At 52.5% G+C, this 21186-nt stretch overlaps 1 protein-coding gene across 3 annotated transcripts in view; it reads left to right on the top strand.

Annotated features, from left to right (window-relative positions):
* Positions 1-21186, top strand: part of ANKFY1 (ankyrin repeat and FYVE domain containing 1) — a 77651-nt gene that overhangs the window by 52452 nt on the left and 4013 nt on the right. For all 3 annotated transcript variants that reach the window (XM_070061246.1, XM_070061248.1, XM_070061247.1), the window contains 16 exons: positions 1686-1754; positions 1963-2162; positions 4530-4627; positions 7878-8106; positions 9527-9625; positions 9876-10029; positions 11353-11521; positions 12247-12365; positions 13021-13177; positions 14111-14311; positions 15107-15283; positions 16611-16758; positions 17130-17220; positions 17483-17607; positions 19064-19210; positions 21026-21116. In XM_070061246.1, the coding sequence (XP_069917347.1) occupies positions 1686-1754; positions 1963-2162; positions 4530-4627; positions 7878-8106; positions 9527-9625; positions 9876-10029; positions 11353-11521; positions 12247-12365; positions 13021-13177; positions 14111-14311; positions 15107-15283; positions 16611-16758; positions 17130-17220; positions 17483-17607; positions 19064-19210; positions 21026-21116 (2274 nt within the window). The remainder of the gene's footprint in view (positions 1-1685; positions 1755-1962; positions 2163-4529; positions 4628-7877; positions 8107-9526; positions 9626-9875; positions 10030-11352; positions 11522-12246; positions 12366-13020; positions 13178-14110; positions 14312-15106; positions 15284-16610; positions 16759-17129; positions 17221-17482; positions 17608-19063; positions 19211-21025; positions 21117-21186) is intronic.

Genomic DNA, 21186 nt, shown 5'->3' with positions numbered 1-21186 from the left:
TAATCAGGAGCCAGGAGCTTCATCCGGGTCTCCCATGTGGATGCAGAAACCCAAGGACTTGGGCCATCTTCTACTGCTTTCACAGGCCATGGCAGAGAGCTGGATCGGAAGTGGAGCAGCTGGGTCTTGAATGGGTATCCATATGGGATGCCAGCACTTCAGGCCAGGGCATTAACCCACTGTACCACGGCACTGGCCCCTCACTCTGATTTTTATTGAAGTCAGAAATACAGATTTGCCAGCCGGCACCGCTACTCAATAGGCTAATCCTCCGCTGGCACACCGGTTCTGGTCCCGGTCGGGGCGCCGGATTCTGTCCCGGTTGCCCCTCTTCCAGTCCAGCTCTCTGCTGTGGCCCAGGAGTGCAGTGGAGGATGGCCCAAGTACTTGGGCCCTGCACCCCTCGGGAGACCAGGAGAAGCACCTGGCTTCTGGCTTCGGATCAGCGCGGTGCACCGGCCACAGCGCATCAGCCGCAGCGGTCATTGGAGGGTGAACCAATGGTAACCCTCTCACTGTGCACTCTGCCTATCAAAAACAAACAAACAAAAAAAGCCACCCGAATCAACAGTTACAAGTAGGACCCACTTACCTTAGCAGCTCAATATTTTATGCCTTTGAAAACCCTGTCAGAAAATAGATTTCTGTGAAAATAGGAAAATGGATCTGTGTGATGGATAAAGGACTTAAGTAATATCTTTGTGGACTCTTAAAATCATGTGCTAGAAGGTAACTAAAATAACCAAAATAATTGCCTCCATTTCTTGCCAGTTGATTCTTTGATTTTTTTCCAACCTGAGAACTGTGGCAGTGCGTTCTCCCGAGGCAGACGCCAAGCTGCGGGCCGTGCTCTGCATGGCCATCTCCTTCAGGGCACTCGAGTGCTAAGTAAAAGCAGCGACAGTGTGCACCTTAATGAGTTCTTCACCGTTGCTACTCTGTGTATTGAGTATAATAGGAAATTTAGGGGAAGAAAAATTTGAGAATTGGCAGCAGGTAGGTGAAAAAACAAATGGGCATGCCTGTGGTAGCAACCGTTGTTTTTTTTTTTTTTTTTTTTTTTTTTTTTTTTTTTTTTAAGATTTATTTTGTTTATTTGAAAGCGTTACAGATAGAGGTAGAGATAGAGAGACATAGATCTTCCATCCGTTGGTTCACTCCCCAGATGGCTGCAACAGCCGGAGCTGCGCCGATCCGAAGCCAGGAGCCAGGAGCTTCTTCTGGGTCTCCCAAATGGGTGCAGGGGCCCAAGGACTTGGGCTATCTTCTGCTGCTTTCCCAGGCCATAGCAGAGAGCTGGATCGGAAGAGGAGCAGCCGGGACTAGAACTGGCACTCATATGGGATGCCGGCACTCAGGCCAGGGCGTTAACCCACTGTGCCACAGCGCTGGCCCCGCAACTTGGTTTTAAAAAGTTAGCAGATCGACATTCAGTAAAGGATCAGAATTAAATTGGAGAGTCATGTTTCTTCTCTTTTCATTCTTGTCCTTCTTGGCCACTGAATATATGGCAACATGTAAGCAAGTCTGTTGTCTCGTTTTGATGCCATAGTTTTGGAACCTTGTGGCAGAAATGTGGAATTTCTTGTTGCTGGTGATTCTGCACAGGATTCTGCCCGCCCTGTGCGACGGGCAGCCCGGAGCTGGGCCTGCTTGTGCTGACCCCTCTTCTTTTCATCCCACAGGACTCCTTTACACCTGTCCATCATGGCCAGGAACGAACACGTGTTCAGTCAGCTGCTGCTGTGTAAACAGTACGTAGGGCCACCCGGAGGATGAGAAAGTGGGGGCAGGGGGTCATGAGTGAAAAATAATTCTTTTAAAATACCTTCTACTGTTACAAGTTTTAATAAGTAGAAGTAACATACATTTGTCGGTCAAGACATGCAAATCATGAATGAGCTCTTGGCATACAGAGTAGCTGAAAATCATGTTTGCACTGGCGCTGCCTTCTTGTTTCAGATTAGACTTGGAGCTCAAAGACCATGAGGGCAGCACAGCCCTGTGGCTGGCGGTACAGTCCATCACCATGTCCTCCGACCAGTCTGTAAACCCCTTTGAAGACCTGCCCGTGGTCAACGGGACTTCCTTTGATGAGAACAGCTTTGCCGCCAGACTCATTCAGCGTGGCAGCAACACTGACGCCCCTGATGCGATGACAGGTAAAGCAGACAGAGCCCTGAAGATGAGCTGAATCCCGCCGTTCCATGAAATGCTGTGTCAATTTTTTTCTTTAAGGATTTATTTATTTGAAAGACAGACTGACAGAGAAAGAGAGAAATAGAAAAAGAGATCCATTTGCTGATTGACTCCCCAAATGGCTGCAACAACCAGTGCTGGACCAGGTCAAAGGCAGGAGCCATTCAGGTTTCCCACGTGGTTGTAGGGGCCCAAGGACTTGGCCTATCATCAGGTGCCTTCCCAGGTGCTTCAGAAGCAAGCTGAGTCAGAAATGGAGCAACTGGGACGTGAAAAGGCACTTGCATGTGGGATGCCTGCCCCGCTGAGTAAATGTTCTTACCAAAACTTTAGAAAGGCAGTGGCACACTACTACATGAATTATTCAGTACTTTTTTTTTTTTTTTGGTGACAGGCAGAGTTAGACAGTGAGAGAGAGAGACAGAGAGAAAGGTCTTCCTTCTGTTGGGTCACCCCCCAAATGGCCACTATGCCAGTGCACTGCGCCGATCCAAAGCCAGGAGCCAGGTGCTTCTCCTGGTCTCCCATGGGGTACAGGGCCCAGGGACTTGGGCCATCCTCCACTGCCCTCCCGGGCCACAGCAGAGAGATGGACTGGAAGAAGAGAAACCGGGAAAGAACCGGTGCCCCAACCGGGACTAGAACTCGGAGTGCCGGCACCACAGGCGGAGGATTAGCCTAGTGAGCTATGGCGCCAGCAAGTACTTAATTTTAAACAAGCATCTTGATTGTATTTTTTTAAAATCATGTGCTTCAGGGGTCAGAGTTGTACAGCAGGTTAAAACGCTGCCTGCAGTGCCGGCATCCCATATGCATGCTGCTTCATGTCCCAGCTGCTCCACTTCTGATCCAGCTCCCTGCTAGTGCACCCGGGAAAGCAGTGGAAGATGGCCAGAATACTTGGGCCCCTGTTACCCATGTGGGAGATCCAGATGGAGTTATAGCCTCCTGGCTTGGGTCTGGCCCAGCCCTAGCTGTTGCAACCATTTGGGAAGTGATCCTGCAGATGGAAGTTCTCTTTCTCTCTCTCTTTCCTTCTCTCTGTCTCTCTACCTTTCAAATAAATAATAATGTTTCAAAAATTAAAAAATAAAAGTTCATCAAGTGATAACTTCTTTAAGGTTAGTTGCAGTGTGGAATCCGAAATCATGTTAGTGATTGATCTGCTTGGATATTAAAATTTGTCATTGTTTAGGGACTTTTCCATTTCCCTTGCTTATCTCCATCAATTTTATGTTACTTTCTTTTAGTTTGGGTTGTTAACTACATACAGACTTGGAATTGTTCATTGTTTCCAGTCAGTTTATTCCATTTTTCATTTTACATGTAACACCCTTGGTCCTTGGTCCACTGGTTCTTGCCAGCTCAGTCGTGTTTAGTGATCACAGGTTGTTTCTGTTCTGTTGGGAGAACAAGAACAGCTGAAGCCCGTGCACACTGGAATGGCTACGTGAGTGACTATGGAGCTCTGGATGCAGCCTCTGGACCGCAGTGACCGTCAGCTAGGAGGGAGCACAGAGGGAAACAGGGTGTAAACAGCGCATCCCATTTCCTCAGCTTGTTTTTAGTCCTGGTGTTTAATTTGTTTGGGTTTCCACATTGTGTAGCTACAGAACATGAGATTTTATATTCATTTTTGAAAATGGGTTTCAAAAGACTGAGAAACATGGTTCTAGGGCTAAAGCCATTTTAAGAGAGAAAAAGATAGTATTTTTCTTTCCAAGATTTTCATTTAGACAAGGTGACAGCAGGAAGCACAATGTTTCTAAGCTGAGAACAAATGTGTTTAGAGTCCTTGGGATAAAAGTGAGCTCTGTAGGGGTCATTTTCAGTAGAACTCAACTTACAAGTGTCTTGAAAATGTTCCTCTGGCCCAGTGGTTCTCAGCAAGGGACAGCTCTCCCCACCTGAACCCTCCCCACCCCAGGACATTTGGCAGCATCTGTCGACATTCTGATTGTCACAAGTTCAGTGGGCAAAAATGAGGTGTGCGGTCAAACATATAGCGTGCAGGACAGACTGCCGCAGCGGAACTATCCCACCATCCATACTGCAGTAGCAGCCCTCCTTTGCTGCTGTCTTGCTCTCTCCCTACCCCAGCAAGGAGGCATAACTCTGGTGCTGACTGGTGGCCAGTGGCTCTTCGAACCCAGGTCTTCCCCAGTCGCTTTGTCCATGGACAGACAGGCTGGTGTGGACTGAAATGATAGTGGTCATCCGGTCATCTGGGGTGGGCTTCTGTAGTCAGATGGTGGGAGGGGCAGGTGTTGTGTAATGTGGAACTTGATTTTCATGCACATAGAAGAATGAATTTGCCTGTTTTCCTCTAGGAAATTGTTTACTACAGCGGGCAGCTGGAGCAGGAAATGAGGCTGCAGCTCTTTTCCTGGCAACTAATGGTGCCCATGTCAACCACAGAAACAAGTGGGTAAGTACGACAGGGCAGCTGTGGGAAGTAGTTTTGGTCTAGGAAGAAATGGGAGCAGTGGCTATGTAGGGAAAGAATGGAATGGATTCTTTTGTTTGTTTGTTTGTTTCAATTTTTGTCACACCATGTATGTATGTATGTATTTATTTATTTGAAATATTTATTTATTTATTTGAAAGAGTTACACAGAGAGAGGAGAGGCAGAGAGAGAGAGAGGTCTTCCATCCACTGGGTCACTCCCCAGATGGCTGCAACAACCGGAGCTGCGCTGATCCAAAGCCAGGAGCCAGGAGCTTCTTCCGGGTCAACCGCATGGAGGGGCCCAAGGACTTGGGCCATATTCCACTGCTTTCCCAGGCCATAGCAGAGAGCTGGATGGGAAGTGGAGCAGCCAGGACTAGAACAGTGCCCATATGGGATGCTGGCGCTTCAAGACAGGGCGTTAACCCGCTGCACCACAGCGCCGGCCCCCTTGTGTGTATTTAAAACCAGAGTGAGACATTGTTTTGTGTGCCTGAAATATGGGTTGATCAGTTCATTCAGCAGCCGTTTCCTAAGTGCTTGTCCGTCGGGCCTGTGACTACATACTGTGCTCTCTACTCTGACAGAGATTAGCACACGTCTGTGGAAACCTGCCATCACAGGGCCCTGATTCTCCATGACACCGTGCGTTGCTGAGGTTTTCCTTTGTGGATGCTCATTACGTGTATCACAGCTACAAGGGAGACTGTAGATGTTACCGTCAAAAGTGTGGGGAGGGAGGGTAGGCTGAGAAATATCATTATGCTCTTAAATCTGTATATATGAACCACATGAAATTAGCTCACCTTATATAAATAAAAAAGAAATTTAAAAAGTGTGGCCTTGACGTTGGCTGTGACTGGTTTACCAGCTATCCCATTTCCTCGCTGTGTCCTTCTGCAAGTCCTTAACCTTTCTGAGCTTCAGTCCCCTCATCTGTAACATGAGGCTAATACTGATTTCATGAGGTACGCTTACGATGAAAATAAACAATAATGTCAGTGCTTACTCGCATAGTGTTTGGGACATTTGCTACTAAGTGACAGTGATTTGCAGGTTCTTTATTTTCAGATAGGGAGGATGTTCTTATCTGAAAGATCACTGATTTTTTTTTTTTATAATGACCTTGTGCTAGAGGCTTAAGGGCATGACCCCCTTTTAGTTGTCACTGTGGATCTAGAGGCAACAGTGCTGTTAGGATTGAAGAGCCCTCTTCTTCATTTAGAAATCACTATGAGAGGTCAGGAGGCTCCTGACAGTGGAGCCGCTCCCTAGACGGTGGTGGGCAGGGCACCTGACGACAAGGGTGGTGTCTGGGATACCCCACAATGTCTTGGAGAAGGCAGTGCCATCCTCTTCCACCGTTAAATCCACTCGTCTGTCTCCTACGTGGTCTACTGTCCAGCTAGAACCGTGGGCTACCCCCAGCTGCTTCCTTTCTGGGGGCTCTACGTCTTATCCCTCTCACATTCTCAGTAACTTTGTTCCACAGTTGTATGTGTCTTTCTCTTTCTCATTAATTTTTCCCATTATGCATTTGATAGTATAGAGACGTGCTCTGCTGTCTCCCGAGTTTAAAAAATCCTCCCTAGAGTTCACATTATCCGTCAACTGGTTTTGCTTGTTTGTTGCTACTATACCCTTCATAGCAAAGCAAGGTGCAATTTGAGCTGTAGACGTGCAGGGTAAACATGACATGAAAGCAGCTGAGAGCAGTGCTGGGGAAGGGCCAGAAATGTGGTATAAGACGTTTGGACTTGATCCTGTTGGAAGAAAAGATCCACGGAGGGCTTTGGAGCTGGAGACCTGGGCTTGTTGCCACTGGTAGAAGCCGTGGACAGGGCGCCGGATTCTGTCCCGGTTGCTCCTCTTCCTGTCCAGCTCTCTGCTGTGGCCCGGGAGTGCAGTGGAGGATGGCCCAAGTCCTTGGGCCCTGCACCCCATGGGAGACCAGGAGAAGCACCTGGCTCCTGCCTTCGGATCAGCGCGGTGTGCCGGCTGCAGCACGCCAGCCGTGGTGGCCATTAGAGGGTGAACCAATGGCAAAAGGAAGACCTTTCTCTCTGTCTCTCTCTCTCACTGTCCACTCTGCCAGTCCAAAAAAAAAAAAAAAAAAAAAAAAAAGCCGTGGTGTAGAGAAGCACACCCAGTGAGAGAGAGTGTAGGAAGAAGCCCTAAGCAGGAGGATGAACTTGAGAGGGCTCTCACCATGAGAGGATGCAGCCCTGCTAGGGGAGGATGTGGTGTGGATGGAAGACTGTGTGTTGGGGTCGAGGAATGAAAGCACTGTTCTCTCATAGTGGCAGGTCCCTCAGGTAGTGAGTGTTTGCCGCTGGAAAATGAAGAGGCAGCAGTAAAAACATGTCAGTGACATGGGTGTTAGGGGACACCTGCATTTTATATCAGTGCATGGGTTCAAGTCCCAGCTCCTCTGCCTCCTATCCAGTTCCCTGCTAATGCACCTGGGAAGCAGCAGATGGTGGTTCAAGTACTTGAGTTCCTGGCTCCTGGCTTTGGCTTGGCTCAGCCCTGGCTGTTACAGGCATTTAGGGAGTGAGCAAGTGGATGCAAGATACCTCTCCCTCTATCTCTGTCACTCTGCTTTTCAAATAAATGTCTTTTTCTGTTTTTGTTTTTTAAGATTTATTTATTTCAAAGTCAGAGATCAAAGGACAAAGAGAGAGAGATCTTCCATCTGCTGGCTCTCTCCCTCAAACGTCTGCAGTGGCTGGGACAGGGCCAGGCTGCAGCCCAGAGCCAGGAGCTTCTTTTGGATCTCCCATGTGGGTGCAGGGGCCCATGCAGTTGGGCCATCCTCCACTGCTTTCCCAGGCCATTAGCAGAGAGCTGGATTGAAAGTGGAGTAGCTGGGATTTGACCCAGTGCCCATATGTCTTTTTTTGAGAAGTTAGTAATACGGAGAAACCTAGCTGACAAAGTTACAAGTGGTTCGCTCTGGGAAAGGAGAATTGTTTCTTAAGAAAAAGGAACTAAGATCTTGCTGTTTTTCACAATAAGAGCTGTTGACTTCCAGTGATAATGATGTATAACTTTGTTAAGAGCAAGATACAGACCAGTATGTTCAGTTTGCTTCCATGTGTTTGGAAACTCATTTTGTGTATATGTGTGTACCTACATACATAAACATACATGTGCATAGACATTTGAGTGTTTGAAAAGAGATCTGCTAGCCCAGCGTGCTCAGATGTGGGCCATCTTTTCCACTCAGGGAGAAACCCCACTGCACACAGCGTGTCGACACGGCCTGGCCAACCTCACTGCAGAGCTCCTGCAGCAAGGAGCCAACCCAAACCTGCAGACGGAGGAGGCCGTACCCTTGCCAAAGGAGGCTGCGTCCCTGGCTGGCTCCGCAGACAGTGTCTCTCTGCAGACGCCGCTGCACATGGCAATTGCCTATAACCATCCGGATGTGGTATCCGTCATCCTGGAGCAGAAAGGTAGGTGGCCGGACATACTGCTCCTCAGTCTGACCCGTGACAGTGCTTTGGGGTAGTTAATTATAGAGTTGATGTTTATTTATTCAAGAGACAATTACAATCAGAGAGCTCCCATTTGCTGGCTTACTCTTGAATTGTTCCAGCTGTGGGGGCTGGGCCAGGCTGAAGCTGGCAGCCAGAACCCAGTCTAGCTCTTCTGTGTGAGTGGCAAGAACCCAATTACTTGAGCTATCAGCACTGCCTCCCAGGGTCTGCCTTAGCAGGAATCAGTCAGGAGCCAGAACTGCCTGTGGATTCCAGACACTCTAGATATGGGACGTCAGTGTCTTAACTGGCACCTTAACCACTAGACAAAATGCCTACCCTTACGCTTGAGCTGTATATAGCCAATTTCTTACACTACCCACAATTCCCCCCGTGCCCCCAAAAAATCTTTCAGTTCCAGCCAGAGAAGCATGTGATCGGGCTCTTCCTACTGTGTTTTCCTGCATAGATGAGGCTTGCCCATTTCACCTGTTAGGTTGAGGTGTTACAACCTTTGACTCTGCTCTCATATTTTGGCTGCAATAGCTGGTGCTGGGCCAGGCCAAAGCCAGGAGCCTCTTTCAGGTCTCCCATGTGGGTGCAGGGCCCAAGCACCTGGGCCATCCTCCACTGCCTTCCTAGGTACACTAACAGGGAACTGGATCAGAAGTGGAACAGCCATGACTCAACCACTGCCCACATGGGATGCCAGTGCTGTTGCTGACGTCAGCTTAATCTGCTGCGCCTCAGTGCTGACCCCAGAGTCAGTGTTTTAAAAAAATTGTCCCGCCGGCGCCGCGGCTCACTAGGCTAATCCTCCGCCTAGCGGCGCCGGCACACCGGGTTCTAGTCCCGGTCGGGGCGCCGGATTCTGTCCCGGTTGCCCCTCTTCCAGGCCAGCCCTCTGCTGTGGCCAGGGAGTGCAGTGGAGGATGGCCCAGGTGCTTGGGCCCTGCACCCCATGGGAGACCAGGAAAAGCACCTGGCTCCTGGCTCCTGCCATCGGATCAGCGCGGTGCGCCGGCCGTAGCGTGCAGGCCGCGGCGGCCATTGGAGGGTGAACCAACGGCAAAGGAAGACCTTTCTCTCTGTCTCTCTCTCTCACTGTCCACTCTGTCTGTCAAAAAAAAAATAAATAATAAAAAAATAAAAAAAAATAAATAAATAAAAATAAATAAAAAATAAATAAATAAAAAAATTGTCCCTCTAAGCCTTGTTCTAGAAATATCAGATTTGGGCTTCAACTTCTTATAAGGTTTGTCTGATCTCTTTGTAGCAATGATCGCATTATAGGCAGTTGACTTGAAATTGTGTTTGTTCTTATTCTTTGAATGCTTTAAGTATGATCCATGGAATGGTAAAATCAAGTGTCCCTTTTTCTTTTGAAAAAATGTAGCCAATGCCCTTCACGCCACCAACAACTTGCAAATTATTCCGGACTTCAGCCTCAAGGATTCCCGAGACCAGACTGTGCTGGGCTTGGCATTGTGGACTGGTAAGTTTGGCCCAAAGGCTGTTGATGTCTACAGTCAGACAGATCTCAGCAGAGCAGGCAGAGGGTGAGCCAGCAGGAATGAGGGCAGGAGGGGTGGGGCTAATCATCTGGTTGTGAAATAAGTTTTGTGTTTGGGTCAGGCCTGTGCTGTCCAGGTTTTGAGGATTGGAAGCATCTGGCTGTGGTAGTAAGGTATTGAGCACGTGCGAGGGGCTGAGCATGTGTTCACCAGGCCTTGTGTGTTTCCCAGGCATGCACACGATTGCAGCCCAGCTGCTGGGCTCCGGGGCTTCCATCAATGACAGCATGTCCAGTGGGCAGACCTTGCTGCACATGGCCATCCAGCGGCAGGACAGCAAAAGTGCACTCTTTCTCCTGGAGCATCAGGCAGATATAAACATCAGGTGGGTTGAGCCAGCACTGTGCGCTGTAACACCAGATTACATCCAAATCCAGTGGTTGCAAAGCGTGGCCTTCCTGCAGCAAATAGTTTTATTCCCCAATAAATAAAAGAATAGGTGTCAACTCTGTGGTGCAGTACGTTGACTCGTCACTTGTGATGCTGGCATCCCCTCCTGAAGCGCTGCTTTGAGTCCTGGCTGCTGCATTTCTAATCCGGCTCCCTGCTGGTGCCCCTGGGAAAGCAGCAGAAGATGGCCAAGTGTTAGGACCCCTGCTGTGGGAGACCCAGATGCAGCTCTAGGTTCTTGGCTTTGGCCTGGACCGGACCAGCCCAGCTATTTTAGCCACCTAAGGAGTAACCAGTGGATGGCAGATCTTTCTCTTTCTAGTGTGTGCGTGTGCTCCATCACCCACCTTTCGAAAAAATAAACTTTTTAAAATCAGTTAAAGGGAGACAGTGACTCTGCAAACGCACAGATGCACTGTGGGAACTGCAGACTCAGTAACCTGTGGGCTGGAGAAGGGCCTGTGTTTTGCTCTTGTACGGCCTCTCAGGACCAGTGCAGAGTATTGCAGAAAGTTCAGTGCAGTCAATTTTTTGGTGGGAATTTCACTCACAGTGAAGAACATCCCAGCAAATAAGCTCCCAGAAAGACTCGAGGGTAGAAAAAGATACAGAATTAAATATTTTTAAAATGTATTATTTAATGAAAGGCAGAAAGATACCTTCCATCTGCTAGTTCAGTCCCCAGTTGCACTAAACAGCCAGGGCTGCGAGAGTTTGAAGCTGGGAGCCAGGAGCTCGATGTGGGTCTCCCACTTGGGTAGCATTGGCCACCGCCTGCTGCCTCCCGTGGTGTGCATTAGGAAGCTGGAATTGGAAACAGAGGTGGAACTGTAACCCAGGCACTCCAGTATGAGATGCAGGCATCTGAAGTAGTATCTTAACTGCTGAACCAAATGCCTGGCCCCCAGAATTAAATTTTTATTGTGATTATATTTTCAAAGGAACTTGTCATTAGCTCCGAGCAAGCTGGAGTGAGTGAGGGAAGGAACTATTGGTGAGTGGGTGGTTGGGGTGGTATTTTATTAATGCAGCTGTGTTCCTGTTAGAGTGCAGCAGGCGGGGATGTTGGTTCATTCTCTTCTGGGGCCAGTCGGCAGGCATGGCTATATTTTCTAAGGTGACAAAAGGGACAGATGCTGTCGACACATGTAATTTCCATGAGAAAAATACTAATAACCATGAGTCAGGTATACAGAAGGGACATGGTGTAGCTGGGCTCCAGCTACAAACCTTGGTTTTGCTGGGTATGTCCTAACAGGACCCAGGATGGGGAGACAGCCCTTCAGCTGGCCATCAGAAATCAGCTTCCGCTCGTGGTCGACGCCATATGTACCCGAGGAGCCGACATGTCTGTGCCAGACGAGAAGGGGAACCCTCCGCTGTGGCTGGCGCTGGCAAATAACCTGGAGGACATTGCCTCCACTCTGGTGAGACAAGCACGGGACAGCCTCTGCTACACGCAGGGATATTTTGTGTCAGAGATGGGTTTGCTGCCCAGCCAGCAATCACCGGAGCAGGAGCTTTGCCACGTGACAGATTGGGTCAAGGACGAGCATTGGAAAAGTTGCGTTCAAGAAGCTTGGTCTTGGCCAGCACTTAATTTTAGCATGTCTTTACTGAGAACACGCCCTAGAAGGTAGAGAGCAGGGCCACTTCCTCAGGGGTCTTCTCCTGGGGGATCACTTGACATGGGCTGCCCTCCCCGCCAGCACAGTGGTGAATTCCCCAACCTCAGGCTTGCACCTCTGTTCAGGAGGCTCCCTGGAAGTCCTCTCTCAGCTCTCTGAAGAGCCTGCCGTGGAACGCTGCAGCGTTTTGCACGTGGAGATCTTCCCCCGTTGTCACCAGGGTCCCAGGTGTATGTGTTACTGTGTGGACTAGAAAGCGGCTCTGGAGGCACAGATTCAACACACTCACATTTCTCAAACCCGTCCCACAGGACCTGCTGCAAGAACTTACACACAGCAGATTTTACATACGGGGTCTGTAAACTAATGAACAGTACCGATTTGAAGTCATTATCAGTTCATCATCAACCACATCTTGAAAGGGAGAGCTAATGTTGTACCTAGAGCTCAGACTTGGTTCAAAAACAAAAACAGAATCCACCTGTGCTTGGCCGTGTTTGTGAGTAGCATGTGTTCCTCTGCAGGTCAGACACGGCTGTGACGCCACGTGCTGGGGTCCGGGACCCAGTGGTTGCCTTCAGACGCTCCTGCACCGAGCCATCGATGAAAACAACGAGGCCACTGCCTGCTTTCTGATTCGCAGGTGCGAGCAGCCCAAGTGTCTCTTGAAATTTTCTTATTCATCTTATTGCAAACTGACCCTTGTTTGATCTACTTCCAGCCTTGATGTGCTTATACCTGGCTTTTTCATAATTCGGACTCTCTTGGGGTCACTGTTGTGTCATGTCCAGTCAGCAAGGCCCAGACTCACTTGTGAGGGGAGGCACACAGCCCGGAACTAGACTTCAAGTTGATCATCTTCCCTGGGCACCTGCACGGGCTCCTGTAGTCACTGAGAGCGGTTCACACTGCAGCCGGGAGGCCGGGCCAGAGGAGACCAGATGCCCTTACGGGACCCCACCCGGGTACACGAGCAGCAGCAGGCAGGGAGCCCCTCAAAGAAAGCGGGATTTGTGGGAAGTAAGGGTAAACAGGAAGACTTTACCTCAGTGTCTTCAAGCTTGAAATCAGTGCAAATCTCCTAGGAACTTTTAACAATTCTGACACCCAGTTTGCACCCAAGATGAGTGGCAGAAGAAGCTGTGGCTGTGGGACCCAGATTCCAGTATTTGAAGCCAGGACCAAGAATAGCAGCCCTAGCAGCAGCCCCTTGTTAGCTCGGATGAGGCTGATGCTTTGCAGTCAGCAGCATTGGCCAGGCGGAAGCACGGCCGTCTGTTCATTCCCGTTCTTTTCAGTGGCTGTGACGTGAATAGCCCCAGACAGCCAGGTGCTAGTGGAGAAGGAGAAGAGGAGGCGCGAGATGGGCAAACCCCCTTGCATTTGGCAGCCTCTTGGGGGCTGGAAGAGACGGTGCAGTGCCTCCTGGAGTTTGGTGCCAATGTCAATGCACAGGTACGTATTTTATCTTTTCCAGGGAGGAAATTGGTAACCCCAGAGTTAGGGAAGTCTCTATGGCATGGACCTTAGCGTCTCTGGTCGCAGGCCTCTGCTGTACTGTGAATGGGGGCTTTGATACAGGAGGTGAAGTAACTTCCTGAGTCACTGGCCTTCACTGTGATTGTAATGTTTTCAGACTGATTTCTTCTCTCTGCTTTTGTCCTTGCTACAGCATGAAGAAGATTCATTGTTTCTGGTGCTTAAATTTTTTTTTTTTTTTTTTGATTAATTAAACGACAGAGCAACAGAGAGAGAGAAGAAAAGACAGAGATATTTCATCCGCTGGTTCACACCCAGATGGCCTCAACAGCCAGGTGTGGGCCAGTCCGATGCCAGGAGCCTGGAACCCCATCAGGGTCTCCGATGTGGGTGGAGGGGCCCAAGCATGTGGGCCAGCTTCCACTGCTTTCCCAGGCATAGTATTAGGAAGCTGGCCCTCTGATACGGAGTGCTGACATTACAAGTGGCAGCTTAACCCACTGCACCCCAACACCGGCCCCTTACCTATTTTTCTTTAGGATTTCCATTAGGAGTTGGTTTAGTCCCACACTGAGTACCTTGTTTAGGAAAATGTTCCAGTAACTCAGTTTTTGCCCCGTGAGTTATGTTCCTTGATGCTTTTCAGTGTCCTGGTCTGCGCAGGTTTCTGTGTGATGGGAGTGTCTGAGCCGGAGCTGAGAGGCAGTGCAGGTCCTGCGGGCTGCCAGCACGGCGCGGTGACGAGGGGCTTCCAGTCTCCCCTGTGTCTGGCCATGTCAGAAACGTTTCGAGTGCAGGGTGGCGGTGTGGATTCTCATAACAGAGATTGACTTAAAGAGTACCCCCTTTATATTTTTCCTAAAGTTCATCTTTCAGTTGGACGCTGAACGCTCTGGCTTGTCCCTATAGGATGCAGAAGGAAGGACGCCTGTCCACGTGGCCATCAGCAACCAGCACGGCGTCATCATTCAGCTGTTGATTTCTCATCCTGACATCCACTTGAACGTCCGAGACAGACAGGGGCTGACCCCTTTCGCCTGTGCCATGACGTACAAGAACAACAAGGCCGCCGAGGCCATTCTCAAACGAGAGTCTGGGGCCGCTGAGCAGGTGAGGGCTGACGCCTCACATCCTTCGCAGCAGACCCCGTCACGTGGAGCCTGAGCCGATGTCACCGGCTGCACGTCCTCCTGTCCCAAGCGGTCTGTTTCGAAATTGCGCTCCCCTTTCCTGAAATTCGGCCTCTCCGGACTCCTGACTGCCCTGCCAGTGGGCCAGTCCCTGGAGGATGAGGCACTTAGGAGAGCGGGGAGGCTGCCAGGCTTGGCGGTAGGAGCTCTGGGGCTGGACCGCCTGAGTCTGTGCTTTGGTTTTGCTTGGTTCGTTAGTTGCTGTAGGCATGAATGTCTGAAAGATTGCAATTGAACGCAGGTAGCTGTGTTGTGGGGTTGGGGCAACTTGCAGGTGTTTTTGGGAGGGCGGTTGCTCAGCTCAGCAGGCCCTGTGGTCCTTGTCCTTTACCGTCCCTCTCCAGCTGCTGAATCCCATGGGGCCTGGCTGTGGGCTGTCTGTGGGGGCCAGGTAGACTGCAGGTAGTGTCCACCTCTGCCTGCTCCCGAGCAGCCAGGCCCAGGCGGGGCCTTTGTCTCCCTGTCTTCTTGTGGCTCTCCACTTCGGGTTCCCTCTGCAGGACGATGCCAGGCATCGGGTCGGCCAGGAGCACCCTCCCCGACCACACAGACGTGGTGGCGCTCACAGAGTGGGTCTGTTGTATGTGTGCGAGGGGGCGACAGCTTCGGGGCGTCTACATCCTGACCTCCGCACTGGTCTCCGTGGCTTACAGGCGCCAGGAGGCGTGACCCAGCAGGAGCCCACTCGTGTTTTGGTTCCCACTTCTTGCCTTAGGTCGACAACAAGGGCCGGAATTTCCTTCACGTGGCGGTTCAGAACTCGGACATTGAGAGTGTCCTGTTCCTGATCAGTGTCCAGGCAAACGTGAATTCCAGAGTGCAGGATGCTTCCAAGTTGACCCCTTTACACCTGGCTGTCCAGGCGGGCTCAGAGATTATTGTCCGCAATTTGGTGAGTGACACCAGTATGGTCGCATGTTGCATGTGAACAGATGCCTCGGGCAACTTGTGTGGACCTTCGTGCCACAGGTGTTCTGCCAGGTGCTGGGGAGTTCGGCCAGAGCACTCAGGACACATGTGTCAGCAGTGGCGTGTCTTAGGTGCCCAGCAGGCCCAGCTGGAGTCGGGCCAGGGCAGGTGGGAGACACAGGGAGCGGCGACCTCCTCCTGTCATCTGCCTTCTTGCAGTCAGGCACTCAGCCAGCACTTCAAGTGAGCTGTCTCCTGATTCTCAGCACCACAGATGGGTCTAGGACATTTTTTTCAAAGATTTTTAAATGAATTTATCTGAATGTCGGAGTAACAGAGAGGGAGACAGAGGCAGACAGATCTTCGATCTGCCTGGCCGAGCCCCCTGCCCATTGCATCCATTCGGGGAGTGAGCCAGCAGATAGAAGATTCCTCCCCTCCCTCCACAATGCCCCGTCTCCTCGCTCTGTAACTCTGCCTTTCAGACTAATAAATAAATCTTTAAAAACAACAAGAAGTGGATGATGAACTTGAAATGCTATGTGAAAAGACAAGATATTGTTTAAAAATCCTCTTGCCTTGCAGTCTGTAGCTCTTTGTGTTCTTTAAAAAAATAATATGAAACAGTACATGCCCATTGTGGACAAACTTAGGGCACAGAGCGGTGCCGCCCTCTCACCCCTGACTGTCCTCACGTGTGCCCTGGTGACAGAGAGAGCATCTGGGTACGCTCAGGCCAGCTAAGATGGCTGTCACTGCCAGTGTCATCCTGGGACCACCGTCACGGTCGTGGCCCACTGTTGACTGAAACACTGATAGGAAGCACACAACTGTTAGGTTTTTAAACATCTTTGAAACCCGTGTCTGCTTCTGTGTTCACATACCTATGTCTCTGTGTGTGTGTCTTGTGTGTGTGTGGGGGGGGGGGGACCTATTTCTAGCTGTCTCCAACCCTTGCCTGTTTCTTTTTAACTTACTGTACCGTTGATGTCTTTCCGTGGTAGTCCATGCGTGTTTCTCCCCTTCCTGGCTCCGTGTCCTGTTGTCTGAGTGTCGAGTCCTTTATCCCGCTGGCTTTCACGGTCACAAGCAGCGGCCCTCCTACTTAGAGCGCGGTGAGCATCACTGCCCGCGATGCAGTCGCTCACGCCAAAGCCAGAGAGCGGCTGGCTGACGGCCCGGGGCTTGCTGCCCTGTGCCCTCCACGGCTCTCTGAGGCTCCTTCTGCGCCGTCTCAGCCAGCGGAGTGGGGCCCCTCAAGGGGCGCCTTGACTTGCGAGAGAAGCCGCTCACGGAATGGACTTCAACAGCTTCTTGCAGGAGCCAAGGTGAATGAACTGAACAAGCACCGCCAGACCGCCCTCCACCTCGCCGCCCAGCAGGACCTGCCCACCATCTGCTCCGTGCTCCTGGAGAACGGAGTCGACTTCGCCGCTGTGGACGAGAACGGGAACAACGGTAACTCGCGGCCACGCCTCAGGCAGCCCCTGCGCGCCGGGTGGGGCGCCCTGCGGCCCTTTGGGGAGACGGGCTCTTCCAGGAGCAGAGCTGCGCCGGGAGTGCCCTTGGCCTCCCTTGGCCGTGCAGCCAGCCTGCTGCCGAGCTGTCCTCAGCCGGATGCGGGCTGCTCGGGAGAGGCCGACTGAAAGCAGGAAGCGGAGGCTCCTGCCGTTGGAGCCGCGACTCCTGCTTGGGGTGTGGTGCACGCTGAGAAGCTCGGCCGTGCCAGCGAGCAGCCCTGCTGTTCGAGGGAGGTTTGGGAGGGCGAGCAGTGGCGGTTTTCCCGCGTGTCCCTCTGAGCGTGCGCACTAAGAGGATTTACTCCCCAGCTCTTCATCTTGCCGTCACGCACGGGCGGCTCAACAACATCCGGGTTCTCCTGACAGAGTGCACAGTGGACGCCGAAGCCTTTAATCTCAGGTGAGTGTGTCTGGAGCTGTGCGGGGACCAGGGCTGCACATCACCAGGCCTGTTGCCCAGAGCTGGTGGTCGCAGGTGCCCGCGTCCGCCCCAGGGGTGGGCTGCAGAACCCGCCACTACAGCACTTGACAAGCTCTTGGCACCCTGACCAGACCACTCTTTAGGAAAACCTGTGTGACCTGTTCTGTGTCCTCTCTTCCGGGTATGACGGCCATGGCAATATTTGCTGCGTACCCACTCAACTTTGCAACTTGTTTAACAGAGGCCAGTCGCCGCTGCACATTTTGGGGCAATACGGCAAAGAGAACGCGGCAGCCATCTTTGATCTCTTCCTGGAGTGCATGCCCGAGTATCCTCTGGATAAGCCAGATGCAGAAGGAAACACAGGTACGGGATGAGGTGTTTCACTTGGTGCCTTGCCTCCTGGAACAACAAGAGCCCGGGCACTTCTGTCATTATCTGAGAGCAGTTGGCACACTGCGTCTCTGTGATGGACTGGAATGGCTGAGCAGGGCCACCATGCACAGCGTGCAGCCAGACCCATGTCCAAACAGGCCCATCCCTCTGTTTTCAGCGCCCTCATCTGCCTTTCGTCCGGTCTCCTGGGGCCCTACCCAAGCTCCCAAATTCCAGCAGAGAAAACAGAATTGCCCCCCAGGGGAGTCACAGGAGGGGCCGTGTTTCAGTATGGGTTGATGTGCTTTGAAGAGGCAGCACACTGCAGACACGCGCTGACCCCGGCTGAGGAGCCTGGCCGACAGGGCTCTCAGAATTCTGCTCTAGGTACCCACGGTCTCCATGCTCATTTGTGGAGCCTTCATCTTCTGGTGGGACACTCATACTAGCCCTGTGAGGGAAGCCATGCGCATAGCCGGGGCCTCGGTTTCCAGCATGGAAACCTGGTCTGCCTTGTCCCCAGCACGTGGTTCTCTCAGAGAGCCTTGGCTGCCGCTGTCTTCGCACTCGTTCACTCTCAGGCCAGACCCGGCTTCCCTGGCCTGCGGTGGACATGCAGCCACTACGAAACCAAGTATTTCATCGGCCAGTTCTTGGCCTTCATACACAAGCCTGCTGCTTAGTTGGCAGTGATGAACCCGAGCATCAGAGGAGTCAGCTCTGGGGGTGAGCTGCAGGGCCAGCACGCGTGGGGGCATCACTTCCCAGGTGTTGGTAACCAGGCGGGAGAGGGCCGGGGCACCACGTTTGGGCTGGCCATTTGCCGAACTGGCTTCAGATGCCTGCTTCCGTCACACTGCAGCAGGGTGACAGGCTAAACTTGCTAACCTTTCCACGCCCGTTTCCTCATTTCGTGGTATAATTACCTTCATCTTAGTGCGTCGTTTTGAGTAAAAATGGAAGATTTTAGGTAGAGGTTCTGGTAGGTGAGCGGTGGGGAGCCACAGTTGGCTGTAAGAAAGTAGGGAAGGCCAGGGGAGGGCCTGGCCAGAGCTCGGTTCCCACTGGGCCTGCACCTGTGCACAGGGGAGGCGCCACGGGGTGGAAGGACTTTCTGGAACATGTTCCCCGCACTGTTATCTTCTCAGTATACACAGCTCACAGATCTGTAGGCTGAGGTACACTGAGAGGAAGAACTTTGTTTTCCTTTTATGCCAGAGGAAGCAGCTAAGGAATCAGCCTCTTTCTCTCCATATCAGGTCCTCACCTCCGTTCTCTTGGAGCCACAGATCTGCACAGGAAGGGGCGAGCCTGCTGCTCTAGCTGGGCAGCACGCTGTGGTCCCCTGGGGAGGGCTCTCCACAGCCTCGGGCCATGTTGCTAATGAGTGTTCTGCCTGGTGACCCGCTTGGCGGGAAGTCGCCCCAGCTGTGGCTCTCTTTCACAGTGCTCCTCTTAGCGTACATGAAAGGGAATGCCAACTTGTGCCGCGCCATTGTCCGGGCCGGGGCCCGCCTCGGGGTGAATAACAACCAGGGAGTCAACATTTTCAACTACCAGGTCGCCACCAAGCAGCTTCTGTTCCGACTGTTAGGTGAGTGGCCTGCCGCTGTGCATGTCTCCTTCCCTGCTAGTCATCCGCACGCGTCTCCAGGCCCCATTGTGGACGTGATGGCGCTGTGAACGCGCAGAGGGCCCCCGAGCAGTGCCGGGCAGCTGCTCTGAGCAGACTCCAGAGCACTCTGCCTTGGGGCCCTTGTCAGCTTCTCATGTTCCCTGAACCTTCCAGAAATCCACAAGCTCCAAGCAGAGCACCTCCATGCCTCCTGCAGCAGCCTGCCTTTGACGGGTCCTGTCTGCAGTCTCCTAAATGACCTCCCCTTCAGTCCCCCGCCAGCCCCCCTTCGCCGCCGCAGGCACGAGTGCCCTGGTCTCTTTATTTATTTAAGATTGATTCATTCATTGATTCATTCATCTGAGGTAGAATAAGAAAGAGAGCAGGGCTGATGCCACGGCTTACTAGGCTAATCCTCTGCCTGCGGCACCAGCACCCCGGGTTCTAGTCCCGGTTGGGATGCCGGATTCTATACCCGGTTGCTCCTCTTCCAGGCCAGCTCTCTGCTGTGGCCTGAGAAGGCAGTAGAGGATGGCCCAAGTGCTTGGGCCCTGCACCCCATGGGAGACCAGGAGAAGCACCTGGCTCCTGGCTTCGGATTGCGCAGCGCCGGCCGTAGCGGCCATTTGGGGGGTGAACCAATGGAAAATGGAAGACCTTTCTCTCTCTCTCTCTCACTGTCTAACTCTGCCTGTAAAAAAAAAAAAAAAAAAGCTTCCTTCTATTCTGCTTGTTTGCTCCCCAGGTGGCCACAACGGCTGGGGCTGGGTCCGGCAGAAGCCAAGAGCCAGGAACTCCTTCTGGGTCTCCCACATGGGTGGCAGGGGCCAAAGGGCCATTTTCGACTGCCTTCCCAGGCACACTAGCAGGGAGTTGGATTGGAAGCATAGCAGCCCCAACACGAACCCGCACTCCAATATGGGATGCTGGCGTCCGAGGAGGTGGCTTAACTCGCCGTGCCCCTGCCAGCGCCTTACTCTTGAGGATTTCATGTTTGCAAGTCTTCCCCCTCCCCACAGAAAGAATCCGAAGGCCTCGGGTACCTCTGCCTGCCTGTGCCATTTTGTCACCCAGGAAGACAAACAGGCACAGAAATGAGTCAGAAACCACTGTAGCCAGGTGATCTGTGCGGCTGGTTCGTGGTGGAGCCAGCATTAGAGGGCAGGGCTCGCAGTGCTGGTGGCTCAGGTACGCGCGTGGCTGAGACTCGCGCTCCCGTCCCGTGAGTTCGTCTGCTTCCGCGCAGAGAGCGGTGAGAGCAGTGCCTGGCGGGCCGTCAGAGCGGAGACTGCACTGCTGGCCGCCGGCCGAGACGCGCAAGTGCAGCTGCTCGCTGCAGCAGTTCTCGCCCTTCGCCTGTCCCGCCACCGCAGGGCCCGCCGCACACGCAGCCGGGAGTCAGGAGCTACCCGCGTCTCCTTCCTGCCCCCACCCCCACCCCCTGCCTGCCTCACACATCCCGCCCCTTGTTCAGTCACCACGTCCTAAAGATCCTGCTGCTCGGGTTCTCGTCTTGGTCCCCTCCTCTGTGTTCCCTGTGGCTGTGTGGTCTGCGCCCTCCAGCTGCCCCCACTCTGTGAGTCCCCCACACACTGCTGCTGCGCCCCCAAAACGTCACTGCCTTCCAGCCGCGTCTGCGGGCGGCGCTGGCTCTTCACGGCCACCTTGCTGTTCTCCGTGAGCCAGCTGGAGTGCTCCCTCATCCCTCCTGGCGCTCTGGGCTGCTGCTCCCTCTGAGCTGTCTCGCCCGGTGCAGGCCGGCTGACAGGACCGGGCCCCTCCCGTGTGTTGCAGATATGCTGTCCAAGGAGCCTCCGTGGTGCGATGGCTCCAACTGCTACGAGTGCACCGCCAAGTTTGGCGTCACGACTCGCAAGCATCACTGGTAAGAGCCCGAGGGGGCTTCTCGTGTCACTGCTTCTGCCTTTTTCCATGATAAGCATGAGCCTGCCAGA

Source organism: Oryctolagus cuniculus, chromosome 17 (genome assembly GCF_964237555.1).
Source record: "Oryctolagus cuniculus chromosome 17, mOryCun1.1, whole genome shotgun sequence".
Lineage (NCBI taxonomy): Eukaryota > Metazoa > Chordata > Mammalia > Lagomorpha > Leporidae > Oryctolagus > Oryctolagus cuniculus.
The sequence above is the reverse complement of the archived record's forward strand: the minus strand, read 5'-3'. Positions and strand labels throughout refer to the sequence as shown.